Source organism: Cuculus canorus, chromosome 26 (assembly GCF_017976375.1).
Source record: "Cuculus canorus isolate bCucCan1 chromosome 26, bCucCan1.pri, whole genome shotgun sequence".
NCBI classification, from domain to species: Eukaryota; Metazoa; Chordata; class Aves; order Cuculiformes; family Cuculidae; genus Cuculus; species Cuculus canorus.
The window spans coordinates 4,949,291-4,964,518 of record NC_071426.1 but is presented as its reverse complement, the minus strand read 5'-3'; the positions used below and the strand labels follow the sequence as shown (position 1 = coordinate 4,964,518).

The window sequence follows — 15,228 nt, the reverse complement described above, 5'->3', positions numbered from 1 at the left end:
CTCACGTCTCCTCCAAGGATGTAGCTCTGTTCCCTCTGCCCCCTTGGGAGGACGATGGCCACTTGACACTGTTCCCATCCCTGCAAGACCCAATCTGCGGATGCCAGTGGGGGACACGACTGGGGACACAGTGGCCAGTGCAGAATTGGCCCACAGCAACCCCTGCTTCGAGGACAAGGACCCGGGCAGGGCCGAGGCCACGGTCCCTGGGCAGGGCTGAGCCACGCTGCCCTTCCCCATCCCTTCCCACTGCTGCTTTTTCTACGGATGCTGTATTTAAATAAAGCCACAGGTATTCTCAGATTTGGGACTGGGTGGAACTGGGAGGGACTGGGGCACTTTCCATCAAAACTGCATCTTGGGTCCCGGGCGTCACAGGATCTGCGCGGGGACAGTGACATGTGAGGTTGTGGATGTGTGGGGCACAAGGGGACAGTGGGGACGGAGCCCTATGGGGCACAAGGGCATCACAGGGACGTGATGTGCGGCACAGGGACATCACCAGGTGGGGCACAGAGGGACAGGGACATGTGGGACATAAGGACGCTGTGGGGACAGGGATGTGTGGCGCACAAGGGAGCCGTGGGGACAGGGACATGTAGGTCACAGGGACATCACAGGGATGGGGCACAAGGGCACTGCGGGGACAGGGACATCACAGGGACAGGGACACAGGAATGCGTACATGTGGGCGCACAGTGGCTTAGCAGGGACGGGGCACACAGGTAAAGGGACAGAAGGACACTGTGGGAACAGGGATGTGGGACACATGGGGCAGAAAGACTCTGGAGATGGAGGCACAGGCCCACCGCAGAGCCCCACCGCGCTGTCCCCCCTCAGAGCAACCACAGCCAAGGCACAGTGGTTGCTCGTCCCACTTTATTGCCCGTGGGTGCTACAGGTTCTTGCAGACCACCTTGGTGGGCATGGTCTGGAGCTCTAGGTTCTTGCAGACCACGTAGCTAGGCAATACCTGGAGATCCAGGTTCTTGTAGATCACCTTGGTGAGCACTGTCTGGAGCTATGGGTACTTGTAGACTGCCTTGGTGGGCATGATCTGGAGCTACAGGTTCTTGTAGACCACCTTGTTGGGCACAGTCTGAAGCTACAGGTACTTGTAGACCACCTTGCTGGGCACAGTCTGAAGCTACAGGTACTTGTAGACCACCTTGTTGGGGACAGTCTGGAGCTACAGGTACTTGTAGATCACCTTGTTGGGCACAGTCTGGAGCTCCAGGCGCACGGGGCACTTGTAGAAGTGGCTGAGCAGGGTCTCAGTATAGCCCACCAGGAAGTAGAGCTTGGCAGGCGGCAGCACCCGTGCCAGCACGGCACACACCACCACCAGGTTGGCGCGGCGCTTCAGCACAGCAGCGTCGGCTAGGACGCCCGGGAAAGTGCCCGCCAGGAACCGGCGCAAGAACGCATCCTCCACTGCCCGCTCTGCTGCGCCTGCCTCCCCGTCCAGGTTCCCTGTGGACACCGAGAGCGGCAGAGCTGGCACAGCTGCCACCACTGTGGCCACGTGTCCCATGGCCCTGCCCTGCCGTGGCCATCTGTAGCCCATCTCTGCCCCCATGGTGCCCTTGTGCCCATGTCCCTGCATGCTTCATCTCTGTCCCCACCATGTCCCTATGCCCCAAATGTCCCTGTCCTTGTGTGCCCCACATCCCTGTCCCCATGACACCCTCATGCCCCATGTCTCTGTTTCCACCATGCCCTGTGCTCTGTACCCAACACCTTCGTGACCCACATGTCCCCATCCCCACTGTGCCCTTGCGCCCCACATCTCTGTCCCCACGTGCCCCACTGTCCCTGTCCCCACAATGCCCTATGGCCCATCCCCATAATGCCCTTATGTCCCACACGTCCCCATCCTGTCCCTGTCCCTGTCCCTGAGATGCCCAGAGCTGCCCACATGTCCCTGTCCTTACGATACCCACAACTGGACTGCCCCACACGTTCTTGCAATGCCCACGGTTGCCCCACACATCTCCATCCCCGCAACGTCCATGGCTGCTCCACACCCAACGTGTCCCCGTCACCACCATCCCTACGGCCCATCCCCATGACGCCCATGTGCCCCACATGTCCACATCCTCACGATGCCCATGTGCCCCACATGTCCACATCCTCACGATGCCCACGTGCCCCACATGTCCACATCCTCACGATACCCACGTGCCCCACATGTCCACATCCTCACGATGCCCATGTGCCCCACATGTCCACATCCCCACGATGCCCACGGCTGCCACTCAGGTCCCTGCTCCCCAGCCCATGAGGTGACGCACCGGTGTGCAGGGAGAGCCAACCCTTGCGATGGGCGATGTAGTGAGGCGGATGCGCCATCTCGTAGGTCACGGCTTTGTCTCCTCTGCCACCGCGCACACGCGCCGCCCGCGTCTGTGGGGACGGAGCCGTCACAGGGGGGACCCGCAGGGAAGGAGTGGGGGGGGAAAGGTGCCCCCCAGCTTACCTTGAGGCGGGCAGGGGTGGTGTGCAGGGGCCGGGTGACAGCGGGGACGATGGGCACACAGGGCACAGCCTGGGGAAGGGACAGGGGTGAGAGACAGGGGCACACCTCCCCCCTCTCAGTGTCCCCATTATCCCCCATCTCCATAACCCAGTGTCCCTATGCCTGGTGTCCCATAAATCCAGTGTCTCCCATTCTCCCTATACTCACTGCCTCCACATCCAGTCTCCCTATTCCCACTGCCCTCATTCCCAGCTCCCCGATCCCCAATTCTCTCCATTCCCAGTATCCCCAGTGCCACCACTCCCAGTTCCCCCCGTTTCCCCAACCCCAGTTCCCCCATCCCCCGTTTCCCAGCTTCCCCTATTTCCAGTGCCCCCACTCCCAATTCTCCCCATTCCCAGTTCCCCAGTGCCACCATTCCCAGTTCCCCCCACCCCCAGTTCTCCCATTTCCCAGCTTCCCCTATTTCCAGTGCCCCCCATTCCCAGTGCCCTCATTCCCAGTTCCCCCCACCCCCAATTCTCCCCATTCCCAATATCCCCAGTGCCACCATTCCCAGTTCCCCTCACCCCCAGTTCTCCCATTTCCCAGCTTCCCCTATTCCCAGTTCCCCCCACCCCCAATTCTCCCCATTCCCAATATCCCCAGTGCCAACATTCACAGTTCCCCTGTTTCCCAGCTTCCCCTGTTCCCAATTCCCCCATCCCCAGTTTCCCCCATCCCCAGCTCCTCCTATTCCCAGTTCCCCCGTTCCCCCATCCCCAGTTCCCCCCATTCCCAGTTCCCCCCCCATCCCCAGCTTCCCCCATTCCCAGTTCCCCCGTTTCCCAGTTTCCCCCTTTCCCAGTTCCCCTCATTCCCAGCTCCCCCCATTCCCAGTTCCCCCCCGTACCCTCACAGCCCTCCAGGCCGCCATCGCCGCCATCTTGGCAGGGGGCGGGGCTGTGGGGGGGGGGGGGCGCCCCCTGGCGGCGGGAGGGAGGGAGAGCGGGAGCAGCGGGGGTTCCCGAAGATCCCGGGGGAACTGGGAGACCCTGGAAGCACTGGGGGGCTATTGGGGGCGCGGATTTATTCGGGGTGCTGGAAGCACTGGGCGTATAGGGGATTATTGAGGATACTGGGAAGATTGGGAGCACTGGAAGGTAATGAGGGTACTGGGAGAGCTCAGGGATAATGGGGAGCACTGGGGGGAATATGTGGGTTATTGGGGGGACTGGGAATACACTGGGGGTAATTCGGAGCACTGGGAAGTAATGGGGAAACGGTAATAGTGGGACGACGGGTAGTGGGAGCACTGGGGAACAGTGAGGATAACGGGACACTGGGGGGCACTGGAGGATACTGGGAATAATGGTGGGAAACGAGATCCGAGAGGTACTGGCGGGCACTAAGGGTAATGGGACATATTGGAGGTTACTGGTGGGTACTAAGCAGGGACTGGGATGGCAGGAGGAGGCACTGGGATGGCAGGAGGAGGCACTGGGAGGGCAGAAGAAGGCACTGGATGGCAGGAGGAGGCACTGGGAGGGCAGGAGGAGGCACTGGGATGGCAGGAGGAGGCACTGGGAGGGCAGGAGGAGGAACTGGGAGGGCAGGAGAAGGCACTGGATGGCAGGAGGAGGCACTGGGAGGGCAGGGGGAGGCACTGGGATGGCAGGAGGAGGCACTGGGATGGCAGGAGGAGGCACTGGGAGGGCAGGAGAAGGCACTGGGATGGCAGGAGGAGGCACTGGGACGGCAGGAGGAGGCACTGGGATGGCAGGAGGAGGCACTGGGAAGGCAGGAGAAGGCACTGGGATGGCAGGAGGAGGCACTGGGATGGCAGGAGGAGGCACTGGGACGGCAGGAGGAGGCACTGGGATGGCAGGAGGAGGCACTGGGATGGCAGGAGGAGGCACTGGGATGGCGAGGGGAGCTGTGCCCCCACCCGCGAGTGGCGATGGCACTAGAGGACAAGGACAGAGATTTGGGGGAGGACGACAGAGACCACGACGATTGACGTGGGTTCCCCCCACCCCTGTCTGCTGCCCCCAAACATCGGGGGTCTCTCCAGCCCTCCAGGTGCCCCTCCAGCTCCCCTAAACACCCTCAATCTCCCTCGATGCACCCCTAGGTGCCTGCCCAGCCCCCCTGGATACCCACAGCCCCCTCAGGTGTTCCCCCCAAACCCCTCAGTTCCCCCCCCCCGCCCCCGCCATGACCTCCACTCCCAGGTTCCCCCCGAGATGCCCTTCAGTCCCCCAGGTGCCCCCCAGGTTTCCCACTGCTCCCCACCAGCTTCTCCTCCATCCCTCCTGGATACCTCCAGGTGCACACTCCCCCCCCAGAGTCTCAGACACCCCCAGCCCCCTGTGTGCTGCTCCTGGTGGGAGGCCCCCTGACCAAAGGTGGGGGTTCCCGGGGTGCAGCCTCCCCTCTCCCCCGAAGCAGGGAGGCTGTGGGCACCCCCAAAGCGAGGCTTTTATTTTCCAGGGTGCAGCCGCGGTGCTGGCCCCACAGCACTGGTCCTGGCGAGGGCCGTGTGCCCCCCAGAGCAAGTCAGGGGGGTCAGGGGAAGGTTATGGCAGCAAGGGGGGGCAGCTCCAGGGGGAGTTGTGGGGCAGCAGGGGGCCGGGGCTCAGGACTGGGACCAGTGCCAGGCTGGTGGGTGCCATGGTGGCCGTACTGGAACTTGAGGCGCAGCTCGCCAATACGGGAGTGTGGCAGGATGTTGGGGATCCACTCAATGATGAATGGCGTCGGCTCCTTCTGCGTTGGGGACGTATTGCCTGGGCAGGGGGAGAGACGGTAACGATAGGCCCAGTGCCCCCCAGTTCCTCCTAGTGATCCCTAATCCCCTCCCAGCGCTCCCCATCACTTCTAGCGCCCCCTCAATCCCTCCCAGCAACCCTAACCCCTTCCAGTACCCCTCATCCCTTCCAGTGCCCCCAGTCCTTTCCAGCGACATCCATTCCTTCCAGTGTCCCCCTCACCCTTACTAGCACCCCTAATCACCTCTCCCACCACTTCCAGCGTCCCTTCAATCCCTCCCACCAACCCTAACCCCTTCCAGTGCCCCCCATCCCTTCTAGTATCCTCAATGCCTCCCAGTGCTCCCCATCCCTTCCAGCAACCCCGCAATCCCTTCCAGTGCACCCCCATCCCATCCCTTCCAATGCCCTTCAATCTCTTCTAGTGCTCCCCAGTCCCTTCCAGCACTCCCCAATCCCTTCCAGCACCTCCCTCCTCCCTCCCAGTGATGTTGCTCCTCTACTGGGAAGTTTCTTTGGGGATGCGAGAGCTCCTGGTGCCCCAAAACCCACCCAACCCCCCTGGACTTCCTGGGCCAGGGAAGCAGCGGTCAGGGATGCCAAGTGGGACGGGGGGTCCTTCCCCCTACAGGGCACAGGAAGGGACTGGAGAGCTCTGGAAGAGACTGGAGGAGCGCTTGGCACACTGTCCCCCTCTCCCTCAGGAAGCACTCACCCACTTTGAGGAAGGTCTTGAGCTCGAGGGGCCGGATGGCCGGTTGCTTCTCAGGGTGCCTGTATGCCTCAGCGATGCTCTCCACCTCCACCTTGGGGCACCTGAAAAGCTCGTAACTCCCGTCCCGGTTCTGGATGAAGCTGCGCGTGATCTCCAGCGGCAGCTGTCAGCAAACAGGGGGGCACCACGGTGAGGGGCTGGGGGAAAGGGGCAAAGGGAGGTCCCAAGGCTGCCTCCCCCGCTTACCTCCGGTGTATCAAAGATCTGCTTGACCTGCAGAACGTTGGTGATGTGCCACGTGTACTTGGAGAAGGTGCCCAGGGGAAGGGCATCCTTGCGGACAAAAGCTGTGGGGAGGGAACAAGCTGTGAGGAGGAGGCTGGAGGTCACTGGGGGTGGTTCTGCCTCCCCCCTTTTCCTCTGTCCTCAGCTCTTGCTCCAGCTGGCAGCTCTCAGCCTCATCTCTTGGCTTTGTCCATGCTGGGAACTCTGCTCCAGGGCTCTGTTCAGCCCAAGCTGCACAGGAAGTGGATTTGAATTGGTGCTGAGCTAGAGCGAGCTGCGGTGCCTCTCTCGGACATTGCACACCTGTTACCCCAGCCCTACACGTTTCACACGCATCCCCTCAGCTCCGGGCGTTGCATACATGTTCCCTCAGCTCCAGGCATCACACACATCTTCTCTCAGGCCCAGGTATCGCTCACACGTTCCCTCGGCTCCATCTGCTTGGGCTGATGTCCAGGGAGGGTACAAATAGGGATGCTGAGGGTCCCATGGGAGCACCCCGTGCTCCTGCGGCCCTGACACCACACATTGAACATTGCACAGGGCACAAGAGTGTGGGTTTAAGTTTGACTTCGTGCTCCACGCTACTGTAAGAATGTGCAAAGCAGTGAGGACACTGGCCAGCACAGAGGGCTGTAAACATCCCTCGGCTCTGAGGCAGTGCTGGTTGGGGGACAGGGATAAAATCCCAGCTTTGAGCCTAGTGGGGCTGAGTTTGTTCCTGCAGCCCAGGCTTGTGCCGCACTCGGGCTCTGCTAAATGTTAGGAGCACTGGAGCCCACAGAGGCTGAGCTGAGGCAGGAGCTGACAGGAAATCCCTGCGGAGCAGAGGCTTCGTGTCCTGCTCAATTTGTGTCCTCTGCCCCAGGGCTCACCCACATCACCCCAGAGCTTCTCACTCAGCTGCAGAGATGGGAAAAGCTGCTGGAAACCAGGTGAGTGAGGAGTATTTCTTGCTGCTGGGATTTTCTCCCCAAAGCAGCGTGCCTTAATCAGCACACAAAGAGCTTTTCATGTGCTGGTGTGTTGATACCTTACCAGTAGTGGAGTTGGGCAGCCTCTTCTTTGTGCTCCCGCTGGAAATCCTCTGCTGCAGTGCGTCAAAGAAAGCCTGAGGGATGTGGAACACCAGCGGCTCCGGTTTGCCTGGGTTGGCATGAAGAGCAACAAAGCTGGTGAAGGGGCTGGAGAACAAGGAGCAGCTGAGGGACCTGGGGCTGTTTAGCCTGGAGAAAAGGAGACTGAGGGGAGACCTCATGGCTGTCTACAACTCCTTCAAAAAAGGTTGTGGTGAGGTGCGTGCTGGTCTCTTCTCCCAAGTAACAAGCAACAGGATGAGAGGAAATGGCCTCAAGTTGCGCCAGGGGAGGTTTAGATTCGATGTTAGGAAACATTTCTTCACTGAAAGGGTTCTCAGGCACTGGAACAACTGCCCAGGGCAGTGGGGTGGAATCTCCATCCCTGGAGGTGTTTAAAAGGCAGATGAGGTGCTTAAGGCTATGATTTGGTAATGGACAGGTACAGTTTGGCTTGATGATCTCAAAGGTCTTTTCCAATCTAGTGATTCTATGGTTCTATGATGAAGAAGATGGAGTGAGGGCAAAGGGGCATGGGGTAAAGGGGCTACTGAGGGCTGTGTGGTTCAAACCTACCACCATCCCTCTTGGGTTTTGATCATCTCCACAGCTCGTGACTCTGCCAGTGGGCTGGAATTTTGCTGCCAGCATTTTATCACCTTCACAGTAAATTCATTCCTTGAATTCCAAGACCAATGTTTGACCCTGTCCTCTGTCTCTTGTCCCATCTGCGCTGCTGAGCAGAGCCACGTCCTGTCAGTCTCACCCCACACCAGGCAGAGCTGTACAGCCACATCTCCGGGCAGGTGATGATCCTCAGGAGACCCTTCCCTCTGAAGCTCTTCACTGATCTTTCCAAGCAGGAATTCCCCCCACCTTCTGTGCTGTCCGCTAGAGCCCCCTGTCCCCTCCTCGCCCCTGCAGCCCCGTGCTGGACGTGCTCCCGTGTGCCCCTGCCTGGCTTGTCTTGGGAAGTGCAGGAGCTGTGCCCTCGGGACTTCTGCTCCCAATGGAAATCTCTTTTAAGAACCACAGAATCATTTAGGTTGTGAAAGATCTTTAAAATCACAGAATCATGGAATGGTTTGGGTTGAAAAGGGACCTCAAAGCCCATCCAGTTCCACCCCTGCCATGGATCAGGGGCTCAAAGTCTCATCTAACCTGGCCTTGAACACCTCCAGGGATGGGGTACCCACCACTGCTCTGGGCAACCTGTTCCAGGGCCTCACCACCCTCACAGCAAAACATTTCTTTCTAAGATTCCATCTCAATCTTCCCTCTTTCAGCTGAAAACCATTCCCCCTCGTCCTACCCCTGTGCTCCCTGATCAAGAGCCCCTCCCCAGCTTTCCCGCATCCCCTTTCAGTACTGGAGTCTGCTCTAAGGTCTCCCCACAGCCTTCTCTTCTCCAGGCTGAACTACCCCAACTCTCTCAGCCTGTCCTCCTACAATACGTTCTTCAGCCCTCGGACCATCTCCATGGCCTCCTCCGGACTCATTCCAACATTTCCGTATCCTTCTTATGTTGGAGATTCCAGAACTGGACCCAGGGCTGCAGGTGGGGTCTCACAAGAATGGAGCAGAAGGGCAGAATCCCCTCCTTCTCCTTCTGGTCCCACTGCTTTGGACGCAGCCCAGGATACAGTTTGGATTTCTGGGCTGTGAGCGCACGTTGCCGGCTAATGTTGAGCTTCTCATCCACCAGCATTCCAGTTCCTTCTCCTCAGGGCTGCTCTCGATCACATCATCCCCCATCCTGTATTGTAACCACAGTCTGCCCAGACACAGGTATAGGACCTTGCACTTGACCTCATGAGTTTTCCAAATCCTTACCCTCAAACTGGTAATGCATGGTCTGGTGGATGCGTTCGGTGACGCTGGCCAGCCAGTCCTGGAAGGAGAGGGTCACCTGCGACTCGTCCAGCAGCTGGTTGCAGCCTGCGAGAGAAAGGAAAGGGCAATCTGAACCCATACACCAAGCCACACCGGCTGCCCCACAGGCACAGCTCCTCTGCCACCAGCACCAGCTCCAGGATTCCCAATTTTAGTGCACGAGTTCCCCTAGCATCACAGACCGAGATTAAACAGAGTGCAGAAAGGCAGCAGGACAACAAACAGAGCTGTGTTTCCATCAGCTTCAAGGATTAAGCACTGCTGCTTTGGGCACTTTGCTCCTAGGGCTTGGAAATGCAGGACAGGGGCAATCTTATGTAAACCCCTGGCTGCTATCAGCAAGAGTTGCAGTCTCGGCATCACTGCAGAATTGCACCATCTCCCCAGGGAGCTGCCTTCACAATCCTGATCCATCACTGGGAGCAGGACCTATCAGGTCCTCACCTTCCCCACTGAGCACCTGTGCCACTGCAGGCCACGGGACAGGATCTATGCACTGTCTCCCGGGGAAAGGAGGAAAAATAAAGAGATTTGTACTCCTTTCCAGGCTGCAACTAAAGCCGAGAGGAAAAAAAGCGCTAAACAAAGGCTCCTACCCAGAGTATAACCAGCAAGGAGAACAACTTTCTCTAAGGGCTCTGAGTTGTTGGTCATGACATTGGACTGATCCCTCCCTCTGAATGTCAGGTATAAACAGATGTAAACACACATGAAGACGAAGGGAGAGGATTTAGATTAGACATTAGGAAGAAATTCTTCATGATGAGGGTGGGGAGGCCCTGGCCCAGGTTGCCCAGAGCAGTGGTGGCTGCCCCATCCCTGGAGGGGTTCCAGGCCAGGCTGGATGGGGCTTGGAGCCCCTGATCCAGTGGTAGGTGTCCCTGCTCATGACAAGGGGTGGAACTGGATGGACTTTGAGGTCCCTTCCAACCCAAACCATTCCATGATTCTATGTGTCCAGGACAACCTCCCCAGCATTACCTGAGGTCTCATTTATTTCCCACACTTGGCGAGACTCCAGATTGTGCTTCTGAGCAAGAATATCCCACCAGGAACCACGGCTACTCTGGCCACAACAAGTCCTACCAGCAGCTCTGGACATTCAGAGATGCTGCAAACACCAGCAATGGCAAGAAAGCCACAGAGACCAGCTCACAACCTTGGCTGAGCCAACTTGCCTATCCAGGTTATCCAGGAGTGCATGGAATGACATGAGAAAATATTAAATCACGCCTGCCCGCTCACGGCAGCACCGACCCCACAACAAGGCAGCTTCCTTATGCTTGGTGCACCAATAAATCCACCCTGAAAGGACACCAGCATGGTCCTTCTCTACCTACCATGCTTACCAGAGCTACACCAGCACCCCGAGCTGCAAACAACTACCAGCAACACCAAAGTGCCCCAACCCAATTTTCACCCCGTACAGCAAGAGACGGACCAAGAGGGCTAAGCTGTGCCCTCTACAGGGGTTATGGCACACAAATCGACTGGCTGCGGGCACCTGTGCCCTCCCAAGCCGCATGGCTGAGGCTCACCTTGTCTTTTCAGTGAGGAGGTGACGGCCGGCTTCTTGAGACTGCTCCTGTGGGGGCTGCTGTGAGCTGAGTCCTGGGCCAGGAGAGGGCTGGGCGCCTGCACCCCTGCGGGATCAATGCAGAGAGTGTAGGTTCACAACTCCTGGTGCCGCAGGCAGCCCGGGCGGGCATCGCTGCCACAGTCAGGGCAGGGGGATGGAGAAATCGACACTCTCCAAGCTGTCACACAGCTCTGGCCACCTTCAAACCACTAAAAGACTCGCTCAGACCTGGGACAGGAATGTGCCAACACCCAGAGCCTCTCTGAAAGCTCCCACTGGCACCAGACATGGCACAAGGTGAAGAGATCATGGCAGGGCTGTCGATCATGAGCTCATGCCAGCTGTGAAACAGTTTTCACCTGCAGACCAGGCCAGCCCCATCCCACTGAGCCTCAGCACTCACCAGGCGTTACGTCTTTTTTCCTCTTCTTGGGCTTGGCAGCAGCCACCTCCCTGGCCTGCACTGTGGATTCAGGGCCACTGACCAACTGCGGGACTGTGAGACCTTTCAGACCTAGGGGAAACAAGACATTGTCTTTAAAAGCATCCCAGCTGTGGGCAGCAGTACTGTGGCATCTCGCGTTCCTCTGAGACCTCCTAGCATGCTGCAAATGCCCTCCAAGAAGCCCCACAGTCCCCCAGGCCCTGCAGAGATGTTTCCTAGGGGCAAAACCAAGGCAAGAGGTGGTTTAATTCATTCACAGCACCCAGGTCACTCTGCTTGGGGCAGTTTTTCACCCTTAGGTGCCTAAAGCCGGGTGGGATTGTCCAGGCGCACCTATCGTGGATGGACTGAACTCCAGCAGCTACCGGCGAGCTGAGCTACCCCAGTGCTGCTCTGGACCTAACAGGAGAGGACAACCAGGTCCCCGCTCAGAGGAGGAACCCAACTTACCCCAAGGGCCAATCGCAGCACAGCACAACAGGATCTGCACCCCTAGCTCCCAGAGGAGCACAGGGAGCACCTCGCTCTGCTCCCACACAAAGGAACAGCAGAGGAACCACTCCCTGCAGATATGTCTGCTTGCAGAGGGAAGGAGCAGGAGATAAAGCCTGGGAGAGGTGGCATCAGCCCAATGCGGCTCCCTGACACCCCTTGACATCCTCTATGCCCCACCTACCACTGGAGTCGTAGGTGAGGAAGTCGGCGAACTCCTGTGCCAGGCTCTCATCACTGGCAAAGGCACAGATGCAGGCGAAGAAGTGAATGCAGCGCAGTGGCGGTGTCTCCTCAGCTGGGCCTTCCTTGCCCGGCTTCAGAGCCTGGCAGGAGCAGGAGAACCTGTGCTCTGCCAGCGTCTTGGTGCTTATCTTGTGGGCGAAGGAGGCATGTAGGTAGCCAAGGCTGTGCTTCTGACTCGCTTTGCACTTCACCACCAGGACATTCTTGGTGATGCGCTGCACCAGCGGCCCTGTGGGCTCCGTTGCCAGCTGCCATATGGTTTGTTTGGTTTCAGGAGAAGCCTGCATGGAGTTGAGCACTGAGCTTTTCAGGGTGAGTGGGGTGGCCTCGGTTTGGCAGTTCAGGGCCAGTTTGATGTGCTGGCACTGGTTCTCCACCACACCTTGCGTGGCTGCTTTCAGACATGACGGAACATAGCAGCGGCCGGAGCTGAGCTGTGTGATGATGGTCCCATCCACTGTCTGGATGGCAGTCTCTGAGACCCCCAGCTCCACAAAGCACCGGTAATCTGGTCCCCGGTCCCTCTGCCGCACTGAATAAACCTGTAAGTTGGAGCCGGTGATGAGCTTGACGGCATCGATGCTGGGTTGCTTGCGTGTGCCATAGCGGAAGACGGTCCCGCAGGTCTTGTTCTTGCAGCTCAAGCCTCGGGTGCCATTGTAAGTGCCGCAGCGGGGACATTTCCGGATGCCCCGGAGCGTGGCTTTCCCCAGGTCAGACAGGAAAGAGGGGACTTTAGTCCTCACAGATGCTGGCTCCATCCTTGGGGAAACCTGGAAGGGCAAAGATAGAGGAGATGAGTTGAGCGCCTGCAGGCTGGAGGGGCAGCAAGGATGCAGCCTGCGTTGGTGACACCTGCAGGTCCTTCTGCAGGAGGTGGTGGCTGCTCCCAGCAGCCACAGAGATGGAGGGGATAAACAGCAAGTGAGGGAAGCAGCTGGGGTCCCTGCTGGCCACCACATCCCCTGCCATGCTGGCCGCTTTGCTCTTTCCTTGCAAAGGAAAGGACAAGTGGGTGTGACAGGACACGTTGAGGCAGTGTGGCTCTTGTCATGGAGCCACCCTTGGAAGCACTGGACCCCAACACCTCCACCTTGGAGCAGTCCCTCTGCTCTTTCCCTGTCTCAGCTGTGCAGGAGGAAAATGGAGCTAAAAAGGGAGTTTTTGGTGTCTGCAGGCTATGTGCCATGGATTCACCCCCCAGGTAAATGCAACTAAAGGACACGGAAGGTAAAACGAAGAGAGGACACAGAGGCCTGTGCGCCTGCTGAGCCCAGTGCAGCTGCTGTAAGCGACACCAAAGTGCCCAGGGCAGCAACAATGGAAGAGAAGGGCACAGAAATGGGGCAATTTCCCCTCAAATCTGCCCACATCAGGTTTTTGTGCCAGGTTGGTGACTGAGGTGAGTCCCAGTGAGCAGCTGCAGGAGCAGCAGCTGCAGGAGCAGCAGCTGGCCCCGCCATCCTGTCTGAATCACAGAATCGTTCTGGTTGGGAAAAACCTTTCAGATCGTTGAGTCCAACCATAAACCTCACACTGCCATCTCCAACCACTTCCTCAAGTGCCACATCCATATAGCTCTTCAATCCCTGCAGGGACGGGGACTCCACCACTGCCCTGGGCAGCTTCTGTCAGGGCTTGATAGCCTTTCTGTGAAGACATTTTTCCTGATACCCAATCTAAACCTCCCCTGGCACAACTTCAGACCATTTCCTGTCATCCTATCTCATGTTACTTGGGAGCAGACCCCAGCACCCACCTCACCACAACCTTTCTGGGAGCTGCAGAGAGCGATGAGGTCTCCTTTCAGCTTCCTCTTCTCCAGACCCAGAGCCCTCATCCACTCCCAGTACCCCTGCGCTCCAGACCCTTCCGCAGCTGTTCCTTTCTCCGGACACGCTCCAGCCCCTCAATGTCATTCTTGGAGTGAGGGACTCAAAACTGAACATGTGATTTCAGATGCGGCCTCACCAGCGCTGAGTCCAGGAGGACGATCCCTGCCCGGCTCCTGCTGCCCACCTCATGGCTGATCCAAGCCACAATTCCTCTGCCAACTGCATTTCCCTCTTCCCCTGCCCAGGCTCACACAGCCACGACTCAAACCCCTTTTCTGGGGCAAATCCAATTACCGTGCGAAGAGCCAGACATAGCGAGATTTCAGCCTGGGGACTGCGGCACCTGCAAGGCTGGAAACTAAGCGCAGGGTCTTCCCTCACCCCTCATCCTCTCAGCACTGGGTCTCGGGATCTCTCCTCGCTCCCTGTCCCCTTAGGACCGGGTTTCAGGGTCTCCCTCGCGCCCTTTTTCGCCTCAAGACCGAGTCCTCCCCCGCCCCCCTCACCTCAACAATCCCACATCGCCCCATTCGCGCCCGGCGATGACGTCACGATGGCGTCACTTCCTCTCCCGCCAGCGCGGAGGGACCCCCCCCTCCCCTCCCGCCCTTTTACCTGGCCCGCGGCGCGCGCCCCTGCCCGAACCGCCGCGAGGCCTCTGCCCCCCGCGCGCCACGCCCCCCGCATTCCCATTGGCCCAGCGGTACCACGTGGGGGTGCGCGCGGGGGGTGATGGGAGTTGTAGTCCGATAGGCCTCGCCCCACCACTCCCATTGGTGCAGCGACGTCGTAGGGGGATGATGGGAAGCGCAGTGGCCTTTTCGCGTCCTTTTCACTCGCTTGAAACCGTTTTCACTCTTTTCATTTAGTTTGACTTGTTTTACTCTTTCACAGCTCCCAGCAGCCCCAGGCGCTTGCACCAAAGCCAATTTTCTTCTTTATTTCCCCCCACGTCCACTAAGAAACCACACCCTTCCCACCCTCTTCACCTTGGGGTGGGTGAAAGCCACAAGAAAAGAAAGCACGCAACGAGCTTCAGTTTTAGCTATTTTTTTTTTCTTTTTTTCTTCCCTTTTCAGGCTTTTTTTGCAATTTTTTTGAAGGCTGGTGAAGAGGTAGGACAGAAAAAGTCAGTTTTGGCCTCTGAACATCGAACAAAAAAAAAAATGTGCTGAGGTTCATAGAATTCTGGGTGTCCAGGTTCTCCCAGCACAGCCTGGAATATTGGATGAATTTTATACAATTAGGTAAAACCAGGAGAAAACGAAGTTCGCATTCCAAGAGTGTACAATAAGAAAGGAAAAAAAGTGAAGATTTGAGGCATAAATCTCATCAAAGGACTCTGCCTCCAACCTTTAAATAACGAAACGTACAAAGGCGGCGAGCGGTTGTGCAAAATATTAATTTGCTAAAATATTTTACATAATCAGTAC

The 15,228-nt window shown here is 58.1% G+C and overlaps 2 protein-coding genes across 7 annotated transcripts; both read right to left on the bottom strand.

Annotated features, from left to right (window-relative positions):
• Window positions 1-25: 25 nt before the first annotated feature.
• Window positions 26-3,420, bottom strand: MRPS24 (mitochondrial ribosomal protein S24). The gene is made up of 4 exons (XM_054049718.1): window positions 3,372-3,420; window positions 2,480-2,548; window positions 2,295-2,406; window positions 26-1,473 (listed from the first exon to the last, which is right to left on the bottom strand). The coding sequence occupies exons 1-4, from the start codon at window positions 3,402-3,404 to the stop codon at window positions 1,190-1,192; spliced, it is 498 nt and encodes a 165-aa protein (XP_053905693.1). The 5' UTR covers window positions 3,405-3,420; the 3' UTR covers window positions 26-1,189.
• Window positions 3,421-4,931: 1,511 nt separating this feature from the next.
• C26H2orf42 (chromosome 26 C2orf42 homolog) lies at window positions 4,932-14,481 on the bottom strand. 6 transcript variants are annotated; one of them, XM_054049752.1, is made up of 9 exons: window positions 14,411-14,481; window positions 11,899-12,733; window positions 11,181-11,291; window positions 10,737-10,841; window positions 9,139-9,243; window positions 7,268-7,413; window positions 6,191-6,291; window positions 5,945-6,107; window positions 4,932-5,247 (listed from the first exon to the last, which is right to left on the bottom strand). In XM_054049752.1, the coding sequence occupies exons 2-9, from the start codon at window positions 12,719-12,721 to the stop codon at window positions 5,038-5,040; spliced, it is 1,764 nt and encodes a 587-aa protein (XP_053905727.1). In that variant the 5' UTR covers window positions 12,722-12,733; window positions 14,411-14,481; the 3' UTR covers window positions 4,932-5,037. The 6 variants fall into 6 exon arrangements, with proteins under 6 accessions (XP_053905727.1, XP_053905726.1, XP_053905728.1 ...); XM_054049751.1 differs by lacking the exon at window positions 14,411-14,481 and adding an exon at window positions 14,302-14,378; XM_054049753.1 differs by lacking the exon at window positions 14,411-14,481 and adding an exon at window positions 14,090-14,290.
• Between the last annotated feature and the right edge of the window lie 747 nt (window positions 14,482-15,228).

What these genes read in the sequence shown, in the direction of transcription:
- MRPS24 (XM_054049718.1), bottom strand. Translation starts at nt 3,404, where the DNA reads ATGGCGGCGATGGCGGCCTGGAGGGCTGTGAGG. An exon ending in CGGCCTGGAGGGCTGTGAGG is followed by an intron (nt 2,549 to 3,371) that starts GTACGGGGGGGA and finishes TCCCTTCCCCAG; the next exon opens with GCTGTGCCCTGTGTGCCCAT. An exon ending in TTGGCTCTCCCTGCACACCG is followed by an intron (nt 1,474 to 2,294) that starts GTGCGTCACCTC and finishes CGGTGTCCACAG; the next exon opens with GGAACCTGGACGGGGAGGCA.
- C26H2orf42 (XM_054049750.1), bottom strand. Translation starts at nt 13,800, where the DNA reads ATGAGGGCTCTGGGTCTGGAGAAGAGGAAGCTGAAAGGAGACCTCATC. An exon ending in CCTCACCTACGACTCCAGTG is followed by an intron (nt 11,292 to 11,898) that starts GTAGGTGGGGCA and finishes TGTTTCCCCTAG; the next exon opens with GTCTGAAAGGTCTCACAGTC. An exon ending in CATGCATTACCAGTTTGAGG is followed by an intron (nt 7,414 to 9,138) that starts GTAAGGATTTGG and finishes CTTGTTCTCCAG; the next exon opens with CCCCTTCACCAGCTTTGTTG.